This window comes from Eubalaena glacialis, chromosome 18 (assembly GCF_028564815.1).
Source record: "Eubalaena glacialis isolate mEubGla1 chromosome 18, mEubGla1.1.hap2.+ XY, whole genome shotgun sequence".
Lineage (NCBI taxonomy): Eukaryota > Metazoa > Chordata > Mammalia > Artiodactyla > Balaenidae > Eubalaena > Eubalaena glacialis.
This window is the reverse complement of record NC_083733.1, coordinates 54998864-55024880: the sequence shown is the minus strand read 5'-3', so window position 1 is coordinate 55024880 and position 26017 is coordinate 54998864. Positions and strand designations below refer to the sequence as shown.

At 39.0% G+C, this 26017-nt stretch overlaps 1 protein-coding gene, 1 long non-coding RNA gene and 1 pseudogene across 4 annotated transcripts in view; 1 reads left to right on the top strand and 2 right to left on the bottom strand.

The window, feature by feature from the left end:
• LOC133078990 (uncharacterized) overlaps window positions 1-12629 on the bottom strand; it is a 35442-nt gene extending 22813 nt beyond the window's left edge. For all 3 annotated transcript variants that reach the window (XR_009697996.1, XR_009697997.1, XR_009697998.1), the window contains exons 1-3: window positions 12409-12629; window positions 10818-10871; window positions 9381-9535 (exon numbers count right to left, since the gene is read on the bottom strand). This is a non-coding gene — a long non-coding RNA (uncharacterized LOC133078990). The remainder of the gene's footprint in view (window positions 1-9380; window positions 9536-10817; window positions 10872-12408) is intronic.
• LOC133078961 (glycine cleavage system H protein, mitochondrial-like) lies at window positions 7818-8329 on the bottom strand (annotated as a pseudogene).
• A 5535-nt stretch (window positions 12630-18164) lies between the features above and the next one.
• On the top strand, window positions 18165-18506 carry LOC133078966 (large ribosomal subunit protein eL33-like). Its single transcript, XM_061174199.1, has one exon. The coding sequence runs from the start codon at window positions 18165-18167 to the stop codon at window positions 18504-18506; it is 342 nt and encodes a 113-aa protein (XP_061030182.1).
• The last annotated feature ends 7511 nt before the right edge of the window (window positions 18507-26017 follow it).

Genomic DNA, 26017 nt, shown 5'->3' with positions numbered 1-26017 from the left:
TGCCATGTGGCCCACTGTCTTGTTTTTCCACAGTTCATTTATCCATTCACTTACTGAAGGACATCTTGGTTACTTCCAAGTTTTGGCAATCATGAATAAAGCTGCTATAAACTTCCCTATACCAGTATTTTAAAAAAATAGATAATCAACAAGGACCTACTGTAAAGCACAGGGAACTCTACTCAATATTCTGTAATAACCTAAATGGGAAAAGAATTTGAATGTTGGATTGTGTATCTGTCTGTATGTGTATTATAATAAATGAATATTTATGGACCCATACACATATAAATGACATACACACATATAAATGAGGTAGGGACAACAGTTCCTTATAGAAGGATTCTTATTAGTAAATATAGAAGAAATAAGGAAGGTAAAAAAAATCATCATTAGCTAATCACAATTTTAATTGTTGCAGGCAAGATTCACTAATGAATGTTAAAATCAGTGAATGAAAGTTTAATGAGAAACAAGATAGTCATGTAGCTTCAAAGTATCTCCCCAAATTTATTAACTCCAAAGAGAAAAACAGTAAATTTACAATGGAGAAATCTGACAGACATTACCTTAACCAAGTGATCAAGGCTAACATCACCAGTAATAGCACATACTGTATCTCTTGATGTCATGTGCTGAAGAGGGTACATCACCACTGAGGTATTCTTCCCTCCAAAATCTATCAATTCAATCTAATCATGAGAAAACATTAGATAAATCCAAACTGATGAATATCCTACAAAATACCTGACTTACTGCTAAACCCAAAGCCATGCAGAATTTTTCCTATTTTCTAAGTTTTATAGCATTTTATATGTGGGTCTATAATTCATTTTGAGTTAATTTTTTATTAAGGGGTAAGGTCTGTGTCAGGGTTATTTTTTTTATCCTTTTGCATATCGACATTCAATTATTTCAGCATCATTTTTTGAAATGATTTATCCTTTCTCCATTGAACTGCCTCGTGCTATACTGAAAAAAAATCAATTGACCATATTCATATGAGTCTATTTCTAGAGTCTCTATTCTATTCCTTTGATCTATATGTCTATTCTTTCACTAATAACATGCTGCTTTGATTATTGTAGCTTTACATTAAGTCTTGAAATCAGATAATGTGAATCCTACAACTTTTTTCCAGAATTGTATTGGCTATTTCTGTTCCTTTGCCTTTCCATAAAATTTTAGCATCAACTTGTTGATATCTACAAAAAAGACTTCTGGTATTTTGATTTGAATTGACTTAAACCTATAGCTCAAATTGGAAAGAACTGACACCTTAACAACATTGAGTGATCCAATACATGAATAAAAATCTATATGTGGCGGAGGAGAGATAAACTGGGAGTTTGGGATTGACATACACACACTACTATATTTAAAATAGATAACCAACAAGGATCTACTGTATAGCACAGGGAACTCTGCTCAATATTCTGTAATAACCTATATGTGAAAAGAATTTGAAAAAGAAGAGATACATGTATATGTATAACTGAATCACTTTGCTGTACACCTGAAACTAACACAACATTGTTAATCAACTATACTCCAGTATAAAATAAAAATTAAAAAAAAATAGGGCTTCCCTGGTGGCACAGTGGTTAAGAATCCACCTGCCAATGCAGGGGACATGGGTTCGAGCCCTGGTCTGGGAAGATCCCACATACCGTGGAGCCACTAAACCTGTGTGCCACAACTACTGAGCCTGCACTCCAGAGCCCACATGCCACAACTACTGAAGCCCACGCGCCTAGAGCCCATGCTCTGCAATGAGAAGCCACTGCAATAAGAAGCCCGCACGCTGCAACGAACAGTAGCCCCCACTCACCACAACTAGAGAAAAGCCTGTGCGCAGCAACGAAGACCCAACACAGCCAAAAAAAAAAAAAATTAAGTGTAGTCTGTAGTGTTTTTACATGTGTACATACCTGCAAAAACATCAAGATAATGGACGTATTCATCACCTGCAAAAGTTTCTTGGTGCCTTTTTGTATATAGCCTCCCTTTTATTCCTTATCCCCAAGCAAGAACTGATCTTTCTTTGTGACTACATATTAGTATAAATTTTCGACAATTTTATATAAGTGGTATTTTGTTTGTTACATTTAGCATAATTATTTTGACATTCATCCCTTTTTTGTTGCTGTTTTGTATTCCATTTTGTGAATGTATAAAAATGTCTTTATCCATTTACTTTTTGATGGACATTTGAGTTATTTATAGTTTTTGTCCAGTGATAATAAAACTTCTTTGAATATTCATGAACAAAAAAATCCATATGTGAAAACATAAATATATTTAGGTATTTCAATTCTTTCATCATTCTTTTGTAGTTCTCCACATAGATTCTGTAAATATTTTGTTAGATTTATACCTAAGCATTTCACTTTTCGGGTTGCTATTGAAAATGGTATTGCTTTTTATTTTTTTAAACTTATATTTTATTGAATATAAATATTTAATATTTTCAAGACATGAACAGAATCTACATTTAACACAAATAACTGGAGTACGAGGTTTTAGTTGTGCAAAATGAAGAAATTCTAGAGAGATAATGTGCAGCATGTAGACTATAGTTAACCATACTGTATCGAATACTTGAAATTTCCTAAGTATGTCTTTTTAAAAATGTTTATATTTTTAAAATTTTTATTGGAGTATAGTTGATTTACAATGTTGTGTTAGTTTCAGGTGTACAGCAAAGTAAATCAGTTATACATACACATATAGGTATTGTTTTTTAAAATTCAACTTCTAGGTGTTCATTGCCAGTATAGAAAATATGACTGTTTTTTTATTTTTTATTATTTTAAAAAAATTTTGGCCACACTGCACGGCATGTGGGATCTTAGTTCCCCAACCAGGGATTGAACCCCTGCTCCCTGCATTGGAAGGCGGACTCTTAACCACTGGACTGCCGGGGAAGTCCCAAATATGATTGACTTTTTCTTAAATTAAAAAAAAAATTTTTTTATTTAAAAAAAAAATTTTTTTTTTTTTTGGCTGCATTGGGTCTTCATTACTGTGCGCGGGCTTTGTCTAGTTGCAGCAAGTGGGGGATACTCTTTGCTGCAGTGCACGGGCTTCTCATTCCGGTGGATTCTCTTGTTGCAGACCACGGGCTCAGTAGTTGTGGCATGCGGGCCCTAGAGTGCACAGGCTTCAGTAGTTGCTGCACATGGGCTCAGCAGTTGTGGCACACAGGCTCTAGGGCGCGCGGGCTTTGGTAGTTGTGGCGCACAGGCTCAATAGTTGTGGCTGTGGGCTCTAGAGCGCAGGCTCAGTAGTTGTGGTGCACGGGCTTAGTTGTTCCGCAGCATGTGGGATCTTCCTGGACCAGGTATTGAACCCGTGTCCCCTGCATTGGCAGGCATATTCTTAACCACTGTACCACCAGGGAAGTCCATGACTGACTTTTTTATACTGATTTTGTATTCTGTGATCCTGCTAAAATTACTACTAGTTCCAAGAATTTTTTTGTAGGTTCTGTGCGATTTGATAGCCATGTCTAATAATACTAATTAATAAATTTCAGAGATTTGTCTGGAGAATGCAAATCTATTTAATTAACAATATTAGCAAAAGTTTCTCAGAAGAAAAAGGTGATGTCCCCTCCCCAACCTTAGAATTTACAATGAAAGAGATATCATTCTTACCTTATAAAACAACATAAAAATTCTGATGTGATAAAATGACAAATAGAGAATATTAACAAAGGCTTAGCTTTGTTACCCTGTCCAATACAGAGCACGTGAATATTTATAACTATAAGCACCTTACTATGTTTTCTAATATTATTAAAAATATGTCCTTGGAATTGTTGTTCCTATCATGGAATCTTGTAAGATACCTGGACTTCAGAGATTATTGCTAAAATCTATGAGAATAACCTCAAATTTCTAAAAAAGTAAGAAATTCTGAATGACTTTCTTGGTGATTTGCTATTCTAGTGACATCTCAATAATCTTTAAGGTGTAAATACGTATAAGGCTTGTCAAATCAGATGAGGAATACTAGTATTTCCTTCTTACACACACAGAGGTTTAACTGACTAGTTGGAAGTCCTGGTCTCCTTTAAATTAATAAGTATGCTCCTTTCTGCATATTATTCATTAAGAGAACTGAGCAAGTGGGATGCAGCAAAAGCAATTCTAAGAGGGAAGTTTATAGTGATAAATGCCTACATTAAGAAAAAAGAAAGATCCAAAATAATTAACCTAACTTTACATCTCAAGGAACTAGAAAAAGAACAAAGTAGGACTAAAGTAGCAGAGAGAAGAGCAAAATCTTATCAAAAGAGCAGAAATGAAATAGGCACTAGAAAGGCAAACAGAAAAAAAATCAATGAGACTAAGAATTGGTTGTTAGAAAAGATAAACCAAATTGAGAAACCTGTAGCTACACTCAACAAGAGAGGACTCAAACAAAATTATAAATGAAAGAGGAGACATTACAACTGATATCAAAGATAAGAGACTATTACGAACAATTATACAGAAACAACTGTATAACCTAGAAGAAATAAATCCTAGAAACATACACCTACCCATACTAAATCATGAAGAAATAGGAAATGTGAATAGACCACTAACAAGTAAGGAGATTGAAACAGTTATCAAAAACTTCCCAATACTGGGACTTCCCTGGTGGCGCAGTGGTTAAGACTCTGCACTCCCAATGCAGGGGGTCCGGGTTCAATCCCTGGTCTGGGAACGAGATCCCACATGCATGCTGCAACTAAGAGTTCACATGCCACAACTAAGGAGCCTGGGTGCCGCAACTAAGGAGCCAGCAAGCCACAACTAAGGAGCCCACCTGCCACAACTAAGACCCAATGCAACCAAATAAATAAATAAATATTTTTAAAAACACAAAAAACAAAAAATTTCCCAATACTGAAAAGCTCAGGATCAGACGGTTTCAGTAGTGAATTCCACCAAACATTTATAGAAGAGTTAATGTCATGCCTTCTCAAACCCTTCCAAAAATGGAAAAGGAAGGGACACTTCCAAACTCATTTTACAAGGCCAGCATTACTCTGAGACCAAAGCCAGATAAGGACACTACAAGAAAAGAAAATGACAGGCCAATATCCTTGATGAATATAAATGCAAATATTCTAAACAAAATACTAATAAGCCCAATTCAACAGTACATTAAGAGGATCACAGTGGATTGATCAAGTGGGATTTATCCCTGGAATGCAAGAATAAACCCCTGGGATGCAAATCAATAAATGTGGTATACCACATTAATAGACTGAAGGATAAAAATCATAGGATCACCTTATTAGATGCAGAAAAAGCATTGACAAAATTAAAATTCCTTTCATGATAAGAACTGTCAAAAAACTGGGTATAGAAGGAATGTATCTCAAAATAATAAAGGCCATATACAACAAACTCACAGCCAATATCATACTCGGTAGTGAAAGGTTGAAAGCTTTTCCTCTAAGATCAGGAAAAATGTAAGGGTGCCCTCTCTCACCAATCCTATTCAACATAGTACTGGAAGTGCTAGAGCAATCAGGCAAGAAAAATAAATAAAAAGCATCCTAATCAAAAAGGAAGAAGTAAAATTTGTCTGTTGATGACATGAACTTATATGTAGAAAATCCTAAAGACTCCACCAAAAAACTGATAGAATATACAAATTGAGTAAAACTGCAGAATATAAAACCAACATACAAAAATCAGTTGTATTTCTATACACTAACACTGAAGTATCTGAAAAAGAAATAAAGAAAACAATTCCATTTAAAATAGCATCAAAAACAAGAAAATACTTGGGAATAAATTTTACCAAGGAAATGAGAGATCTGTACAGTGAAAACTATGACACTGATGAAAGAAACTGAAGAAGACACAAATTAATGAAAGATATTCTGCATTCATGGATCAGAAGAATTAATATTGTTAAAATGTCCATACTACCCAAAGCTATCTATAGATTCAATGCAATCCCTATCAAAATTCCAATGGCATTTTCACAGAAATAGAAAAAACAATTCTAAAATAGGTATGGAACCACAAAAGACCTTGAATAGCCGAAACACTCTTGAAAAAGAAGAACAAAGCTGGAGACATCACATGTCCTGATTTCAAACTATACTACATAGCTAGTCAAAACAGTTTAATACTGACATAAAAACAGACACATAGACCAATAGAACAGAATTAAGAGCTCTGAAATAAACTCAAATTTCAGTCAACTGATAGTTGACAAAGGAGCCAAAAATACACAATAGGGAAAGGAGAGCCTCCTCAATAAATGGTGCTGGGAAAACTGGATATATTCACATGCAAGAGGATGAAATTGGACCCTTATCTTACACCACTAACAAAAATTAAGTCTCTAATTCATTGAATTAGAGACTTAAATGTAAGACCTGGAAACATAAAACTACTAGGAGAAAACATTGGGAAAACTGGTCTTGGCAATGATACACACACACACACACACATATACACACACATGCACACATATATATAGGCTGCACTGCACGGCTTGCAGGATCTTAGTTCCCCAACCAGGAATCGAACCCGGGCCCCCAGCAGTGGAAGCGGGCAGTCCTAACCACTGGACCACCAGGGAATTCCCTGGGCAATGATATTTTGGACATGACACCAAAAGCACAGGCCACAGCAGAAAAAATAAACAAGTAGGACTCCATCAGACTAAAAAACTTCTGCACAGCAAAAGAAACAATCAACAAAATAAAAAGGCAGGCTTCAGAATGGAAGAAAATATTTGCAAACCATACATGTGATAAGGGATTAATAACTCAAACATATAAGAAACACATACAACTCAAGAGAAAAAAATCTGATTAAAAAATGGGCAGAAGGGACTTCCCTTCCAGCCAAAAGATAAATAAATAAAAGGCAGAAGACCTGAATAGACATTTTCCCAAAGACATACAAACGGTCAACAGGTATGTGAAAAGATGCTTGACATCACTAATCAGGGAAATGCAAATCAAAACCACAGTGAGATATCACCTCACACCTGTTAGAATGTCTATCCCTAGGAAGACAAGATAACAAGTGTTGTCAAGGATGTGGAGAAAAGGATGCCCTTGTAACTGTTGGTAGAAATGTAAATTGGTGCAGCCATTATAGAAAACTGTATGGCAGTTCCTCAAAAACTTAAAAATAGAACGATCATATGATCCAGCAATCCCACTTCTGGGTATACACAGAAAGGAAATGAAATCACTGTCTCAAAGAGATTTATTTGTACCCCCACGTTCACTGCAGCATTATTTTTTTTAAATTAAGAAGTTGAATATTTTATTATTAAACTGTTTATTTTCCTGCAAGGCTGTTGCTTCACTGTATAGAAATAGCACCAGCAAACACAGTATACTGCAAAATTAAGATAGTAATGTTCTTCACTGGACACTATACAACTAAAAAACTTTTCTCCACTGCCATTTATTTCCAGTGGGAAGTTCATTGAGTATTTTGACCCAAATCCAGGGATGGCTGTAAGCAAGTTACAATATTATACAAGGTTAAGATAACAATGTTATCCTTAAATTACATAATTTTTATAACTAGTTTTACCACAGATAATTTCAGGAATTCTGAATATTATAACTGGAGACTAGCCTAAAAATTATAGGGTGTTGTGAAAAAGATGCGGTGTTTATCTGAAGTCATTAGGCAGTTAAGCGGTATTTTCTTCAGGCAACATTGTTGCAAGTAGTTTCTTTTGCTAAAAGGTTCTTTTAAAAAATCTATCCACCATTAATTTAAGACAACTATGCTAGATTAAGTTGTTTCAAACTAGCTTATTTAGGGTTTCCATTTTCACTCAATTGATTTTATGTATTTCTCACATGTTTCTTCACTCATTAGTTCATCTAGTTCTGAAGGATTACTGAGTGTCATCTTGATCAGCCAACCATCTTCATAACAAGATTTGTTGACAAGTCCTGGATTTTCTGCTACAGCTTCATTAATTTCAGTTACTTCTCCTGATAGAGAATAGTTCACTAGCAGCTTTCACACTTTCCAAAGCACCAAATTCCTCGTTTGTTCACTTTTGTCCCAACTTCCGGCAGACTACAGTAAACAACATCTCCCAAAGCTTCCTGTGCAAAATTGCTGATTCCCACTGTTCCAACACCTTTTTCTATTATTACCCATTCATGTTTGTCTGTGAATTTACGACCCGACAGCAGAGCTGATCCGGTGCGCAGCGCCCTGACGGCGCCCGCCCGCAGTCCCCAGGGCCGCGGCGGGCACGGCGCGTTGGGCGCAGAGATGGCGCGCAGGCTGTAGACCGCGGCCCGCACACTCCGCGCCGCTCGCAGTGCCATGTTCGCAGGGGTGCTCACTGCAGCATTATTTACAACAGCCAAAACATGCAACCAGCCTGTCTGTCCACCAATAAATGGATAAAGAAAATGGGTTAAATGTACATGTGATATGTGCATACAACACATTTTCTTTATATATAGATATAGATAAACACACACAATGGAATATTAGCCAAAAAAAAAAAGAAGGAAATCCTGTCATTTGGGACAACATGAATGAACCTTGAAAGCATTACAGTAAGTGACATAAGTCAGAAAAAGACAAATACTGTATGATCTCACTTATATGTGGAGTCTAAGAAAACCAAACTCGTTGAAACAAAAAGTGGATGGAGTTTGCCAGGTGCTAGGGCACTGGGGAAACGGGAAGATGTTGGTTAAAGGGTACAGACTTCCAGTTAGAAGATCTAACTGGGGATCTAATGTCAAGCTTGGTGACTATAGTTAACAATTCTGTATTGTACACTTGAAAGTTGCTGAGAGTAGATCTTAAACGTTCTCACCACACATACACGCACAGAGCTAACTATGTAGTAATCATTTCACCATGTATACATTTACCAAATCTTCACACTGTACACCATAAACTTACGCAATGTTATATGTCAAGTATATCTCAATAAATGAGGGGGGGGGGGAAATCAAGGATTCAGTTGTTTCCTGGAATCCCATAAAGGAAGGTAAATGGCATAGAGTTAAATGCCACTCTACATAACTTTAGCATTTGCTTCATTTTCTTACCTACAAGTGCCAAGAAATTTAAGTTCACACTGTCATTGGTCCTGATCTGCAGAAAGCTGAGTGGGAATGATCCAGAATTACCACATCATAACAGGCAATGTTTTCTGAGCTTTTAGTATGTGCCAGGGGCTATTCTAAGGACTTTACACTATTAACTCATCTAACCCTCATAATAATGCTACACGGTAGGTATTTTCCAGTTAAGAAACTATGGCACAGCCACCTTGGAAGACAGTTTGGTGTTTTTTTACAAAACTAAACATACTCTTTCTTACCGTACAACCCAGCAATACAGCTCTTTGGTACTTACCTTAAGTAGATGAAAACATGTTCACACAAAAACCTGCACACAGATGTTTACAGCAGCTTTATTATAATTGCCAAAACTTAGAAGCAACCAAGATGACTTTCAGTAGGTGAATGGATAAACTGTGGTCCCTCCAGACAATGGACTAGTATTCAGTGCTAAAAAAGAAATAAGCCATCGAGCCATGAAAACACATGAAGGAGACTTAAATGCATAGTACTAAGTGAAAGAAGCTGATCTGAAGAGGTTACATACTGTCTGCTTCCAACTATATGACATTCTGGAAAAAGGAAATCCATGGAGACAATAAAAAGATCAGTTTTTGTGGGGGGTGGGTGGAGATGAATCAGCAGAGAACAGAGGATTCTTCGGGTAATGAAAATACTCTATGAGGTTGGAATGATGGATGTAAGTCATTATACATTTGTCCCAAACCACAGAATGTACAACACTAAGGTACAACAGTAAGGTAAATTATGGACTTTGGGTGACTATGATATGTTGATGTAGGTTCATCCTTGGTTAAAAAAAAAAAAAAAAGTACCACTCTGGTAGGGGTTGTTAATAATGGGGTAAGCTATGTATGTATTGGGATGGGGGATATACAGGAAATGTCAGTACTTTCCTCTCAATTTTGTTGTAAACCTAAAACTGCTCTTAAAAAAAATAGTCTTTACAAAATATTTTGGAAAAAAAAAAAAAAGAAAGAAAGAAACTATGGCAAGGAGAGGTTGAATAAACTACCCAAGCAGCTCACACACCTAGCAAGTGTTAGAGCTAGGATTTTAACCCAGGTATTAGACCCACACTCTTAGCCATTATACCATACTGCTCACACATCACACAAAAATGTGGCCTGAAACAAAGTTATGCTGACAAACCAGGAAGTAGACCTGGCCAGTACAAAAAATACCATTAGGTATTCTGGAGTAGAGTGGTGGTGGGATCGCCACCCTAGTTGAAACAGGCCTCTCAAACCACCAATTACATTCCTACTCTTAAAAGTTTCACAAAGCAAAGTCCTTGTCACTGATTGAAATCAGTCAAACCATCTCCTGCCCTATTTGCTTTTGATCTCAAGCATTTGTAGAAGGTTAAGAATATCCACTGTGTGATTCCAAGCAGGTACATTCTCTTCATTAATAAATCACTGTCTAAAATAATAGTCTATTATCCTCCAGAGTTGCATTTCTACAGCCTAAGAATGCTTAATAAAAGAGTCAACAGGAAGAATTAAATTATTTGCAAAATGTAAATAATTAACCAGAAGGACATTTGGGTGCACTGGGGAATGGGATCTATCCCCAGGACCTGTGACTTTCCCTGTGGAAGGAAGACTTAAGGGTAAGTCAATGAAAATGTTTCAGGAGGACACCAGATGTTTCCACATACTGAAAAACGAAATGCATTTCATGGAACAAAGAGGAAGCACAAACTCACCTTGAATTTGATTTTCTGATGTGCAGCAGCAATTCTCTCCTTCTCACATGACTTCTGTGGAGAATGGCAGTAGCCAGGGAAAGGGGTGCCTGAGATATCTGGTCTTTTTTGAAGATTGGTCAAAACCCAGTCTCCACTACCATCTCTGCCCCTCACTTTCACATGCACGCAAAGAAAGTAGAAGACTAGAATGTCTGGGTTCACAGCTCTGGATACGCTGCAGTTCTGACACTGCAGCTGGTCACCCCTGAGGCCGTTCATTGCCTTTGTTTCTCTAGAAGTGTCCTATGGGTCCTTCTGAGATAGGCTGGGACCTGGGACCCTCTACCAGAGTGCTTGTACCTGGACAGACATCTCCTTGAGCAACGGAATACAATGAAACTATAAGGGACTAAAAATAACTGCACACACACACAGTTGGGGCAATTATGAACAATAGGATACAAAAAGCCACAAACCAACTGCCGTTTCTGAGGGGCTGGGAGCAAAAGCATGGTACACAGCACCACCAAGGGGGTGGGCTGACCACCTAGGCTACGCCTCCTGCCCAACCCATGGATGTGCTCCCATTGTTACCCCATATAAGGACCCAAGCAGCTCCTGTTAGGGAGTGATCAAGGGTGCCTGTTCCTTGTCTTTGCGCCCTTGTGCTGCAGCACGAGCCCCAATGATTTGACCTCTTTACTGTGCTCCTCCTCATTAGGGAGGACACCCACACCCTTTCTCTCCGGGTGCGTATCCCTGTCTGGCTTCTGTCTTAAATAAACAAACTGTTTCTCCGTGTGCTCTCCCACTTGTTGTGTTGTGTCTCTAACAATAAACTCTGTACCTGTTTTTACAGTTTTTGCCTCCTTGAGAAATTCATTTTTCAAATGAGGCAAGAGCCAAGGGAACTTTGCTTCTAGCCCCTAGCCTTTGGTGGTCTAGCAGCTAGGATTCCTGGTTTTCATCTGGGCTACCCAGGTCCAATTCCTGGGCAGGGAACTAAAATCTCACTTCAAGCCACTGCTCACTGCTGTCCTTCTGAGATCAAGACCAGAATGGCTACACCATGCTAGTTTATCAAGGGGCAACACCTGCCCCAGTGATGGTTGTTAACCAAAGGGGCAGTGAGGGACACACTCTTCTACTGGTTTCCCTGGAAACTAATGAGCCCACCTGACATCAATTCCCCTATAATTGGTAACCTCCTCCTCCTCCTCCTCCCCCCAGAGGAAGACTACTGCCTGTGTCCTGCCTGATGTCTGCCATACACAGTGGGGTATCACCCCAGGGCCTTTGCTTCAGAGCTGAAAGATTCACTATCCAATAAACCCTTGATGTCTCTACCGCTGTCTCCATGCTCCTTCTTGCAACCTGCTGCTGGGCAACTACAAGGCTTGCAGGCCTGCAGGGTGCAGCCTAACACGAGGTCAACCCGCACCAACCTGGTGGAACCCTGGGGGTAAACATAGAGCGGCAGAAGACTCTAGGCCCCAAATGCCCTAAACTCTCTGCTTCCCATGCGCAGTCGGGTCTCCAGAGTGCCGCCTGTCCCCTCCCAAACATAGGTGTCCGAGAAAAGCTGCGGCTGCACGGGTTCCCATCTCACCACACTCCAATGGAACAGGCACAGGAGAACAGCTCTTTCCCAGGGCTGTGACGCTGGGGTTTTGGGGAGTGCCTGTCTCTGTCAGACGCAAGTCCCACGCCTCCTCCAAGCTTGTAGGAGGCGGTGAAAGGCCGAAGAGGCGCCAGGAAACCTCAGACCCGTGAATATGAACCCCTGAATAACAGGTTGAGACTGATTCCGGCCCGCTAACCTGCGGGAAGTGTCTTGGCCTCTGGCTTTTTTTTCATTGGTTATCGGCTCCGCGACCCGCCCCTCCCGGAGATTGCCGGGAATTCTCCGCACAGTCACTAGTGCGCAGGCGCAAAGAGGAGTGCGTGTGCTCCCTCGCTTTTTCTAAAGGGAGCTGCTGGGTTTGGAACGGGGCAGTAAAACCTGCCAGGGGCCAGGATTCTGGAGCCGGCTGGATGCCAGTGTGCCTGAGTGTGTAATCTGGACAGGGTTGTTTCTGTGCGTGGGGCTGTTCTTGCGTGTAATTATTTGGATGGGGTACTGCGATGACTCCGCAGAGAATGGACGATTATGCCCAGCTCTGAAGCCGGAAGTCTGCGCGGTTGGTTAGTGAAGTGCGTGATATTGTGTGTATCCGTGAATGTGGCTGTGCTCCACCGTGTATTATTTCTGGAATGGTTTTGATAGGCCAACGCCTCTGGTTATGGTTTTCCACAGGGTCTGCGCTTGTGCATCACTGTTTCTGTGTATGAGGCTGGATGTGTGGCATTTTGATTAATTACATGGTGGTTAGGTGTGCCTTCAGAATTATGACTGGCAATTAATTAAGTAAAATAATTTCAGGCATAAATATTGGGGGGGAAAGGACACAAAATTATCTCCTTTATTATGATAGGATCATAATAATGTATTCCTGGACCCATACCAAAATGTAGAAATGAGGACTACATAGTAACATGAAAGGGAGTAAAAATTATATATTTGTATAGGAGCCCAATAACGTCCTTAGTCACTCTTAGGTAATAAAAAATTCCTTTTACCACTGTTCGTTAAAAGATGAGTCTCGGGCTTCCCTGGTGGCGCAGTGGTTAAGAATCCACCTGCCAATGCAGGTGACCTGGGTTCGAGCCCTGGTCCGGGAAGATCCCACATGCTGCGTAGCAACTAAGCCCGTGTGCCACAACTACTGAGCCCGTGTGCCACAACTACTGAAGCTCACGAGGCTAGAGCCTGAGCTCCGCAACAAGAGAAGCCATCGCAATGAGAAACCCATGCACCGCAACGAACAGTAGCCTCCGCTTGCCGCAACTAGAGAAAGACGCGCACAGCAACGAAGACCCAATGCAGCCAAAAATAAATAAATAAATTTATTTTTTAAAAATCAGTCTCATTTTAGTGGTTAAAATAACTTAAATGTCCTGTTTAATGATCAAAACTTCAGACCTCATTTAAAACAAGACCCTTCCACCCTCAGTCCTCTCCCTTTACCCCTTCCAAATATGACTATATCACAGTTATTGGTTAAAGCAGTATTTGGTATTTATATACTGATTATATAATATATTTTTGTGCTTCAGAGCCAAATATATTGTTTACACAATTTTTTTTATTGTGGATTTAGCTGACTTGGTTTATATGTATATGTACTTCTTGCTCCTATTGCTACCCTTTTCTAAATGTTCCCCCCACCCCTCCAAAGCATCAAACTCTAAGCAATGATTTTTCCAAATGTTCAAACTTATCTGATACTTTTTCTCCCCCTTGCCGAATCTCTTTCACAGCCATCATCTTGTAGCTCCAGTCTGGACTGAAGGGTTTCTGTAAGACTTCCCTTCTCCCTTTTCCCGAATTGAATTCCTATGTTCCAAGTCTTGTTAATTTTGTATGTTTCTCATTTTTGCTGATTGCCTCTCTCCAACAACTTCGTTCAAATGCATGCCTTTGAGGTAAATGTTTAAGTTCTTACTGTCTGAAAATACCTTTATTGCAATCTCACTTATTGCCTGTGGTGAGAATTCTACTATAAATCAGAATTTGAAGGCATAAATTCAGATGAAATCTTACAGTAGCTAACGTTGCTTTTGTAAGGGCTTGTCATCTGTTTTCTATTTCTTTGTGCGTAATCTGTGTTCCCAACCCTCCTGGAATGTTTAGGGTGATATATATCACACAATGTACTAAAAGTTTGTAATTTTGTTCCTTGGTGTGGATCTTTAAAGTTTTTTTTAAATTTATTTTTGGGTGTGTCGGGTCTTAGTTGCAACATGCAGGATCTTTCCATGCGGCGTATGGGCTTCTCTCTAGTTGTGGCACGTGGGCTCCAGAGCATGCGGGCTCTCTAGCTGAGGCGCATGGGCTCAGTAGTTGTGGCATGCGGGCTTAGTTGCCCCGCAGCACGTGGGATCTTAGTTCGCTGACCAGGGATCGAACCAGCGTCCTGCTGCATTGGAAGGCAGATTCTTTACCACTGGACCACCAGGGAAATCCCTCTTTAAAATTTTTTAATGCTGGGTGTCAGGTGGATATTTTCATTCTAGAGACTCATGTACTTCTGGGCTGGAAAATTTTTGTGTATTTTCTTTCTTCTTTCCTTCTTTCCTCTCTCTCACTGGAATTACTTGATGGAACTTACATGGCTTAAGCTTCTAAATGTTTTCCTCCTATTTTCTCTATCTTTTTACTCAAGTCTAGGAACTTTATCTTCTACTTCTATTTAATTTTTAATAATTCATATTTTTAATTTCCTAGAGCTCTCTCATGGTTTTTATCTTTTCTATATAGTATACTGTTCTTTAGGAATGCAGTATCTTCTCTGACATTTATGAAATTATATATTAATGTTATATATAGCATATATATTATATTCATTATATTCGATTCATAATTATATGAATAATATATAATTATATTATGCATGTGATAGGTATGATATTCAATTATTTAAATATTATTTATTTAAAGTTTTCTTAGCTATATGTATTGTCTTTGTTATGACCAAATTCCCTTTTCCTGTTTGAATTGTTCTCTGACTTTCATTTTAGGTACTTTTCTCAACCATGTGGTAATCCTTACTTTCAGTCATGAGTTAGAGCCTGCCGACTGATGGATTTCAGAAGCAATCTTTTCTCTGGGACACCCCCAGAATTCTATTCTCTTTGCTCTTTAGTTTCTCCTTAGAGGACTCCTCCAGTTTCCTGCCTGTGAAGGTTATGTGTTGAGTTGCTGGTGACTGGGACCAGGACAGGGAAAGAAGCTTAAGAAGATTTCAGACTGTGGTTATTACTCATTCTGTGTCTGTCTGCCCTTCTTTGTGCGTCCTCTACATCTTCTCAAACTCAATTTATCCAGAGATCAAATGTATTTTATTAGACAAGGGAGCAAAGTTAACTGGAGAGGGGGAAGAGCAGGGCAATGAGTTTGTGTATAAATTTTCAACCAGTCCTCTACTTCCAGATCCATACCTCACCAAGGTCCTTTGCTGTGGAACCTGGGCCTTTCAGGGGATTTGTAAATTGCTTCATTTATCTCACTCATAAGCTCTTTCATACCAGAGTTCCTTGAAGTTTCTTATTTGTTGTAGTTTTGTCTTCACATTTGTTTTTGTTGTCATTGTTATTTTCATCCCTTTTTGGATAGTGATGGGAAATAAATGCATGTGACCTACTCACTGTATGTAAGCAAAAGTCTACCCTTGCTCTTTTCAAATGACAAGATTTTGGTCATTTTTTTAAAAACTAGTTTTGGTTGTACATTTGACCCTTGAAATACAGGGGGGTTGGGGCCCTGACCCTCTGTGCAATTGAAAATCTGTGTATAACTTTACAGTTGGTCTTCCATATTCACATCCTAGGTCCCACATCTGAGGATTCAACCAACCGAAAATCATGTAGTACTATAGCACGTACTTATTGAAAAAAATCCATGTATAAGTGGACCTGCACAGTTCAAATCTGTGTTGTTCAAGGGTCAACTGTATTTTTTTTTTAATTTTCTATTTCATTATTTTCTAGTTTTATCTTCATCAAGTTCTCCTGAATACATTCTCTGGGTTTATATTCTTGCTTCTTGTATTCCTTTAATTCTTTGGGTTGTGTCAGAGAATTTCTTGGCTTGAATTCAGTAATACAATTGTTCAGCTATTTCATATTTTCATCCTGTTTCATTTTGAGCCTATTTATTAACTTAGAATTCCACATACAAGCATATATATATATATATATGAACATAAGTACAGTTGAATTAATGAAAATAAATTCTGTAGACCTACCACTCAGCTTAAGAAAAAGTTATTATCAATTCCTTTGAAGTGTCCTAAATATTTATTTATTTATTTAGGCTGCTCTGGGTGTTAGTTGCGGCACGCAGGATCTTCATTGCCATGTGCACGATCTTTAGTAGTGGCATGTGGGATATTTTAGTTGTGGCATGTGGACTTCTTAGTTGTGGCATGCAGACTCTCAGTTGCAGCATGCAGTCTCTTAGTTGTGGCATGCATGCAGGATCTATTTCCCCAACGATTGATTGAACCTGGGCCCCCTGCATTGGGAGCTCAAAGTCTTACCGACTGGAGCACCAGGGAAGTCCCTGAAGTGTCCTAGATGCTCCTCCCCCATCACATTCCTCCCCTTTCTCCCATAAAGTTAACCATCACCTGAATTTAGTCATTCCCCTGATTTTCTTTATAGATTTGCCATATATATACATATCCCCAAATAACATATTGTCTAGATTTGCATGTGTTTTGAAATTTAGTGAAATGACATTCTATGTATTGTCACTTAAAAAAAAATCAACATTATGTTCTGGGAATTTGTTCATTTTCTCAATGTTGGGCAGCACTCTACTGTGTACATCTGCCAAATTTTATTTATATAGCCTCTTGATGGATATTTGAGTTGTTTCCAGATTTTGCCCTCCTATTTCAAGTGGTGCTGTTTTGAACATTTCTGTAGGCCTTTAAAAGTTTGTGTAAGAATAACTCTAAAGTATAATACTTACAGGTGGATTTGCTTTGTTCTAGGGCATGTGCTTCCCAGCTTCTCCAGGTGATGTCAAAGAGTTTCCAGAATCATTTCAATTGACACTAACTGCCACATAGTTGAGAGTTGTTCCACATCCTTGACAACACTTGTAACACTTTAAAACTTTTTTTGCCAATCAGCTACTGAGATAATATCTCATTGTGGGAGAATTTTTAGAATTCTACTCTGAAAGCAAAGATTCACAGAACTAAAAAGGAGAGAAAGATAAAGCCACTTTAATAAATAAATGATTTTAACACACAAGTCCTATTAACTCATATATAAGTAGTCCCAAAACAATCAGTAACAATATGAGAATGACACAATTAGCCAACTTAACAAATACAGAATACAACACCTAGCAATGACAGAATATATATTCTTTTCAAGTGAACATGGATCATTTAGCAAAATAGTCTATACACTGGGCCATAAAGCAAATTTAATACATTTCATAGGATTGAAATCATGTACAGTATGTTGTGTGGTCACAATGGAATTAAACTAAAAATCAACAACAATAACAAAATAAAATATTGAAAAATTCCCAAGTTATCTGAACTTAAGTAATATAATTCTATAAAATCAATGGGTCAAATAATAAGGCAGAATAGAAAATTTAAAATATTTTGACCTTAATAATAATGAAAATAAAAAGCACTTGGGCTTTTTCAACCATCTTGGACACTGTAGGGGTGTGTGGAGCTCCCACAGCTGAACTTCGGGGGCAAATAAGTGGGGCCTGCTGGGAACAGGACTTCTAAAATGACAAATATGTCTGGAAGGCTGTGGTCCAAGGCCATTTTTGCTGGCTATCAGTGGGGTCTATGGAACCAGAGGGAGCACACAGCTCTCCTGAAAGTTGAAGGTATATATGCTCAAGATGAAACTGAATTGTATCTAGGCAAGAGATGTACCTATGTGTACAAAGCAAAGAACAACACAGTAACTCCTGATGGAAAACCTAACAAAACCAGAGTAATCTGGGGAAAGATAACGGGTGTTCATGGAAACAGTGGCATGGTTCGTGACAAATTCCGAAGCAATCTTCTTGCTAAGGCCATTGGACACAGAATCCATGTGATGCTGTACCTTTCAAGGATTTAAACTTATTGAAAAGTAAATAAATAAAAGTGTAGGATTTGTTCTCTTGTAAAAAAAAAAAACCACTTGGGTTGTAGTAAAAGCAGTAATTTGAGGCGTGTTTCTAGCTCTAAATGCATATATCACAAAGTAAAAAATATTGAATATGAATGGTATAAGCCTCCACTGTAAGAAACTAAAAGAAAGAACATCAATTTAAACCCAAAGAAAGTATTTAAAAAGAAGTAATAAAGATAAGTTTGATATCACTAAAATAGAAAGCAAAGTAGTAATCGAGAAAATAAACTAAGCCAAAAACCAGTTCTTTGAAAGTTTAACAAAATTGATAAGCCTTAGCAAGACTGACCAAGAAAGAGGAAAATAACCCTACAAATATCAGGTATGGAAAAAGATTTTATAGGTTTTGAAGGATAAATAAGAAGGCATTAGGGACAACTTTATACCAATAAATTTGACAACTTCAAATAATGGAAAATTCCTTTAAAAATATTACTTACCAAAATGACATGAGAAAAAATATAAAATATGAGTAATTCTGTTAAGAAAAATAAATGTTTAATTATAAATTTCCCCACAAGGAAAACTCTACTCCTGGACATTTTCACTGGTGAATTCTTCCAAATATTTGATGGAATACAAAATATGAATCATGTACAAATTCACAAAAACACTCAACAAAAGTGGTATAGAAGAAAATTGCCTTTTATCAATCTGATAAAGAGCATCTTTAAATAACCTACAGATAACATACTTGCTGGATTCTTCAAGAGAGCAAAACAAGGAAATCTACTACCAATACTCACATTCAACGTCATACTGGAGGCCCAAGCTAGTGCAATAAACAGGAAAGAAGGAAAAGGTATAAAGATTGGAAAAGAAGAAATATAACAATATTTGCAGATGACATAATTTGTATGTAGAAAATTCAAAAGAATTATAAAAGTATTTGAATAAATAAATTTAGCATGATCACTGGATATATAAAAACATAAATTGTGTCCATGTATACTAGCTTCAAGTAATTAAACAGTAAAATTTTAAAACAAAAGTATTTACCATAGCAAACAAAAACACAAAAGTAACAAAAAGGCACAAAAATCCTCAACAAAATACTAACAAACTGAATCCAGTAGCAAATTTTTAAAAAAAATTTATACACCATGACCAAATGGGATTTATGCCAGGAATGTAAGGTTGATTTAACATGCAAAAATCAGGGACTTCCCTGGTGGCACAGTGGTTAAGAATCTGCCTGCCAACACAGGGGACACAGGTTCGATCCCTGTTCCAGGAAGAACCCATATGCCTTGGAGCAACTAAGCCCGTGTGCCACGACTACTGAGCCTGTGCGCTAGAGCCCACAGCCACAACTACTGAAGCCCACACGCCCTAGAGCCCGCGCTGCAGCTACTGAAGCCTGTGCACCGCAACTACTGAGCGCGTGTGCTGCAACTACTGAAGCCCGCGCACCTAGAGCCCATGCTCTGCAACAAGATAAGCCACTGCAATGAGAAGCCCGTGCACCACAACAAAGAGTAGCCCCCGCTCGCCGCAACTAGAGAAAGCCCACACACAGCAATGAAGACCCAATGCAGCCAAAAAAACCCAAAAAAACAAAAAAAAGCAAAAATCAATCAATATTATACATCATATTAATAAAGGACAGAAAGCACATGATCATCTCATAGACATAGGAAAAACATTTAACAATATCCGATACCCATTCCTGATAACACTCAACAAAGTCAGAATAGAGGAAAACTTCCTCAACCTAATAAAGGGCATCTATGAAAAATCACAGCTAACATCATAATTAATTGAGAAAGACTGAATGTTTTCCCCCAAGATATGTGGCATATCTGTACAATAGAACAGTATTCAGCAATAAAGAGTAATAAAATACTGATACATGCAACAACAAGGATAAACCTTGAAAACATTAAGTGAAAGAATCCAGTCACAAAAAATAAATATTGTATGAATCTATTTATATGAAATGTCCAGAATAAACAATTATATAGACACAGATAGAAGATTAATGGCTGCCTGGAACTGGGGGGTAGGGGATAGGAATTGGTAATGACTGCTAATGGGTATAGGGTTTCTTTTTCAGGTGATGATAATGTTCTAAAATCAGAAATTGTGGGGATGGTAGCATGACTGTGAATATACTAAAAACCACTTGAACTAAACACTTTAAATGGGAGAAATTTATGGTATGTTAATTATATCTCAATAAAGCTGCTTTTTAAAAGGCATAAAACCTCTCCAATGAAAATTATAAAACATTGCTGAGAGAAATTAAAGAAGACCTAAAGAAATGGAGAGATATACCATATTTGCAAATTGGAAGACTCAGTATTAAGATCAATTCACCTTTTTTTTTTTTTTTAGAGTCAAAGAAAGCCAGTTAAATCCCTCCAGGTTTTTTTTTTTTAATGTATTTATTTTATTTATTTTTGGCTGAGTTGGGCCTTTGTTGCTGTGCGTGGGCTTTCTCTAGTTGCGGTGAGCGTGGCCTACTCTTCGTTGTGGTGTGTGGGTTTCTCATTGCGGTGGCTTCCCTTGTTGCGGAGCACGGGCTTTAGGTGTGCCGGCTTCAGTAGTTGTGGCTCGCTGGCTCTAGAGTGCAGGCTCAGTAGTTGTGGCGCACCGGCTTAGTTGCTCTGCGGCATGTGGGATCTTCCCCAACCAGGGTTCCCTGCATTGGCAGGTGGATTCTTAACCTCTGTGCCACCAGGAAAGCCCCCTCCAGGTTTTAAATCAACCAGTTGGTTCTCAAAGTATATATGGGAACTGAATAGGACCTAGAATAGCCAATATAATGAAAAAGAATAAATTTAAAACTTATACCATGATATTTCAATATTATTCAAAAAACAGTTTATTAGTACAAGAATAACTAAATATACCAATGAGACAAAATAGAGTACAGAAAAGATGCACACATATAAGGTCACTTGTCTTATCACCAAAATTCAATAAATAGTGCTGGAAGAACTTGTTATGCATATGGGGAAAAAAATCTCTTGACCTTCACGTCAAAAGAAATAAAAAGAATTAATTTGAGATGGATTATAGCCCTAAATGAGAAAGCTGAAACAATAATGCCTCTAGAAGAAAAATGGAATTCTACCTTTGTGTCTTTATGGTAGGCAAAGACATCAACCATAAACAAAAGATTTATAAATTGAACTTCATTCAAATTAAGAGCAACTATTCTTCAAAAGACTTCAGGGGAGACCTTCAAAGTGGTGGAGGAGTAAGACGTGGAGATCACCTTCCTCCCCACAGATATATCAGAAATACATCTACGTGCAGAACAGCTCCTACAGAACACCAACTGAACGCTACAGAAGACCTCAGACTTCGCAAAAGGCAACAAACTCCCCACGTACCTGGGTAGGGCAAAAGAAAAAAGAAAAAACAGACAAAAGAATAGGGACGGGACCTGCACCTCTGGGAGGGAGCTGTGAAGGAGGAAAAGTTTCCACACACTAGGAAGCCCCTTCACTGGCGGAGACGGGGGCTGGTGTGGGGGGGAGAAGCTTCGGAGCCATGGAGGAGAGTGCAGCAACAGTGGTGCAGAGGGCAAAGCGGAGAGATTCCCGCACAAAGGATTGGTGCCGAAAAGCACTCACCAGCCCGGGAGGCTTGTCTGCTCACCTACCTGGGCGGGCGGGGGCTGGGAGCTGAGGCTCGGGCTTCGGAGGTCAGATCCCAGGGAGAGGACTGCGGTTGGCTGCGTGAACACAGCCTGAAGGGGGCTAGTGCGCCACAGCTAGCCAGGAAGGAGTCCGGAAAAAGTCTGGACCTGCCTAAGAGGCAAGAGACCATTGTTTCGGGGTGCACGGGGAGAGGGGATTCAGAGCACCGCCTAAACGAGCTCCAGAGATGGGCGCAAGCCGCAGCTATCAGCGAGGACACCAGAGACGGGCATGAAACGCTAAGGCTGCTACTGCAGCCACCAAGAAGCCCATATGCAAGCACAGGTCACTATCCACACCTCCCCTCCCGGGAGCCTGTGCAGCCCGCCACTGCCAGGGTCCCGTGATCAGGGACAACTTCCCTGGGAGAACACACAGCAGGCTTCAGGCTATTGCAACGTCACGCCGGCCTCTGCCACCACAGGCTTGCCCTGCATTGCGTACCCCTCCCTCCCTCCATCCTGAGTGAGCCAGAGCCCCCTAATCAACTGTTACTTTAACCCCATCCTGTCTGGGCAGGGAACAGACGCCCTCAGGCGACCTACACGCAGAGGCGGGGCCAAATCCAAAGGTGAACCCCAGGAGCTGTGCGAACAAAGAAGAGAAAGGGAAATTTCTCCCAGCAGCCTCAGGAGCAGTGGATTAAATCCCCACAGTCAACATGATGTACCCTGCATCTGTGGAATACCCGAATAGACAATGAATCATCCTAAAATTGAGGCAGTGGACTTTGGGAGCAACTGTAGTCTTGGGGTTTGCTTTCTGCGTCTAATTTGTTCCTGGCTTTATGTTTCTCTTAGTTTAGTATTTAGAGTTTATTATAATTGGTAGATTTGTTTATTGATTTGGTTGCTCTCTCCCTCCTTTTTTTTTTTAATATATAGATATATATATTTTTTCCTTTTTCTCCTTTTGTGAGTGTGTATGTGTATGCTTCTTTGTGTGATTTTGTCTGCATAGCTTTGCTTTTACCGTTTGTCCTAGGGTTCTGTCTTTCCGTTTTGTTTGTTTGTTTGTTTTTGTATAGTTTTTAGCACTTGTTATCATTGGTGGATTTGTTTTTTGGTTTGGTTGCTCTCTTCTTTCTTTCTTTCTTTTTTTTTTATTACTTTTTAATTTTTTTATTCTTTTTCCAGCCGGGTGTCAGGCCTGTGCCTTTGAGGTGTGAGAGCCAAGTTCAGGACATTGGTCCACCAGAGACCTCCTGGCTCCATGTAATATCAAATGGCGAAAGCGCTCCCAGAGATCTCCATCTCAATGCTAAGACCCAGCTCCACTCAACGACCAGCAAGCTACAGTGCTGGACACCCTATGCCAAACAACTAGCAAGACAGGAACACAACCCCACCCATTAGCAGAGAGGCTGCCTAAAATCATAATGAGGTCACAGACACCCCAAAACACACCACCGGACACGGTCCTGCCCACCAGAAAGACAAGATCCAGAACACAGGCACTAGTCCCCTCCACCAGGAAGCCTACACAACCCACTGAACCAACCTTAGCCACTAGGGGCAGACACCAAAAACAAAGGGAACTACAAACATGCAGCCTGCAAAAAGGAGACAAAGTGAAGCAAAATGAGAAGACAGAGAAACACACAGCAGAGGAAGGAGCAAGGTACAAACCCACCAGACCAAACAAATGAAGAGGAAATAGGCAGTCTACCTGAAAAAGAATTCAGAATATTGATAGTAAAGATGATCCAAAATCTTGGAAATAGAATGGAGAAAATACAAGAAACGTTTAACAAGGACCTAGAAGAACTAAAGAGCAAACAAACAATGATGAACAACACAATAAATGAAATTAAAAATTCTCTAGAAGCAATCAATAGCAGAATAACTGAGGCAGGGCTTCCCTGTGGCATTGGTTGAGAATCCACCTGCCAATGCAGGGGACACGGGTTTGAGCCCTGGTCCAGGAAGATCCCACGTGCCGCAGAGCAACTAAGCCCATGCACCACAACTACTGAGCCTGTGTCTAGAGCCCGTTTGCCACAACTACTGAGCCCGCATGCTGCAACTACTGAAGCCCAGGTGCCTAGAGCCCGTGCTCCACAGCAAGAGAGGCCACCACAATAAGAAGCCCACCCTCCACAACGAAGAGTAGCCCCCTCTCACCACAACTAGAGAAAGCCCGTGCACAGCAACGAAGACCCAACACAGCCAAAAATAAATAAATAAAATAAATGAATTTATATATATATAAAAAGAATAACTGAGGCAGAAGAATGGATAAGTAACCTGGAAGATAAAATAGTGGAAACAACTACTGCAGAGCAGAATAAAGAAAAAAAAATGGAAAGAATTGAGGACAGTCTTAGAGACCTATGGGACAACATTAAACGCACCAACATTTGAATTATAGGGGTCCCAGAAGAAGAAGAGAAAAAGAAAGGGACTGAGAAGATATTTGAAGAGATTATAGTTGAAAACTTACCTAAAGGAAATAATCAAGTCCAGGAAGTGCAGAGAGTCCCATACAGGATAAATCCAAGGAGAAACACGCAAAGACACATATTAATCAAACTATCAAAAATTAAATACAAAGAAAAAATGTTAAAAGCAGCAAGGGAAAAACAACAAATAACACACAAGGGAATCACCATAAGGTTAACAGCTGATCTTTCAGCAGAAACTCCGCAAGCCAGAAGGGAGTGGCAGGACATAGTTAAAGTGATGAAAGGGAAAAACCTACAACCAAGATTACTCTACCCAGCAAGGATCTCATTCAGATTTGATGGAGAAATTAAAACCTTTACAAACAAGCAAAAGTTAAGAGAATTCAGCACCACCAAACCAGCTTTACAACAAATGCTAAAGGAACTTCTCTAGGCAGGAAACATAAGAGAAGGAAAAGACCTACAATAACAAACCCAAAACAATTAAGAAAATGGTAATAGGAACATATATATCGATAATTACCTTAAATGTAAATGGACTAAATGCTCCAACCAAAAGACATAGACTGGCTGAATGGATACAAAAACAAGACCCATATATATGCTGTCTACAAGACACCCACTTCAGACCTAGGGACACATACAGACTGAAAGTGAGGGGATGGAAAAAGATATTCCATGCAATTGGAAATCAAAAGAAAGCTGGAGTAGCAATTCTCATATCAGACAAAATAGACTTTAAAATAAAGACTATTACAAGAGACAAAGAAGGACACTACATAATGATCAAGGGTTCAATCCAAGAAGAAGATATAACAATTGTAAATATTTATGCACCCAACATAGGAGCACCTCAATACATAAGGCAAATGATAACAGCCATAAACGGGGAAATTGACAGTAACACAATCATAGTAGGGGACTTTAACACCTGACTTTTACCAATGGACAGATCATCCAAAATGAAAATAAATAAGGAAACACAAGCTTTAAATGATACATTAAACAAGATGGGCTTAATTGATATTTATAGGACATTCCATACAAAAACAACAGAATACACTATCTTCTCAAGTGCTCATGGAACATTCTCCAGGATAGATCATATCTTGGGTCACAAATCAAGCCTTGGTAAATTTAAGAAAATTGAAATCTTATCAAGTATCTTTTCTGACCACAACGCTATGAGACTAGATATCAATTACAGGAAAAAATCAGTAAAAAATACAAACACATGGAGACTAAACAATACACTACTTAATAACCAAGAGATCACTGAAGAAATCAAAGAGGAAATCAAAAAATACCTAGAAACAAATGACAATGAAAACACGATGACCCAAAACCTATGGGATGCAGCAAAAGCAGTTCTAAGAGGGAAGTTTATAATACAATCCTACCTC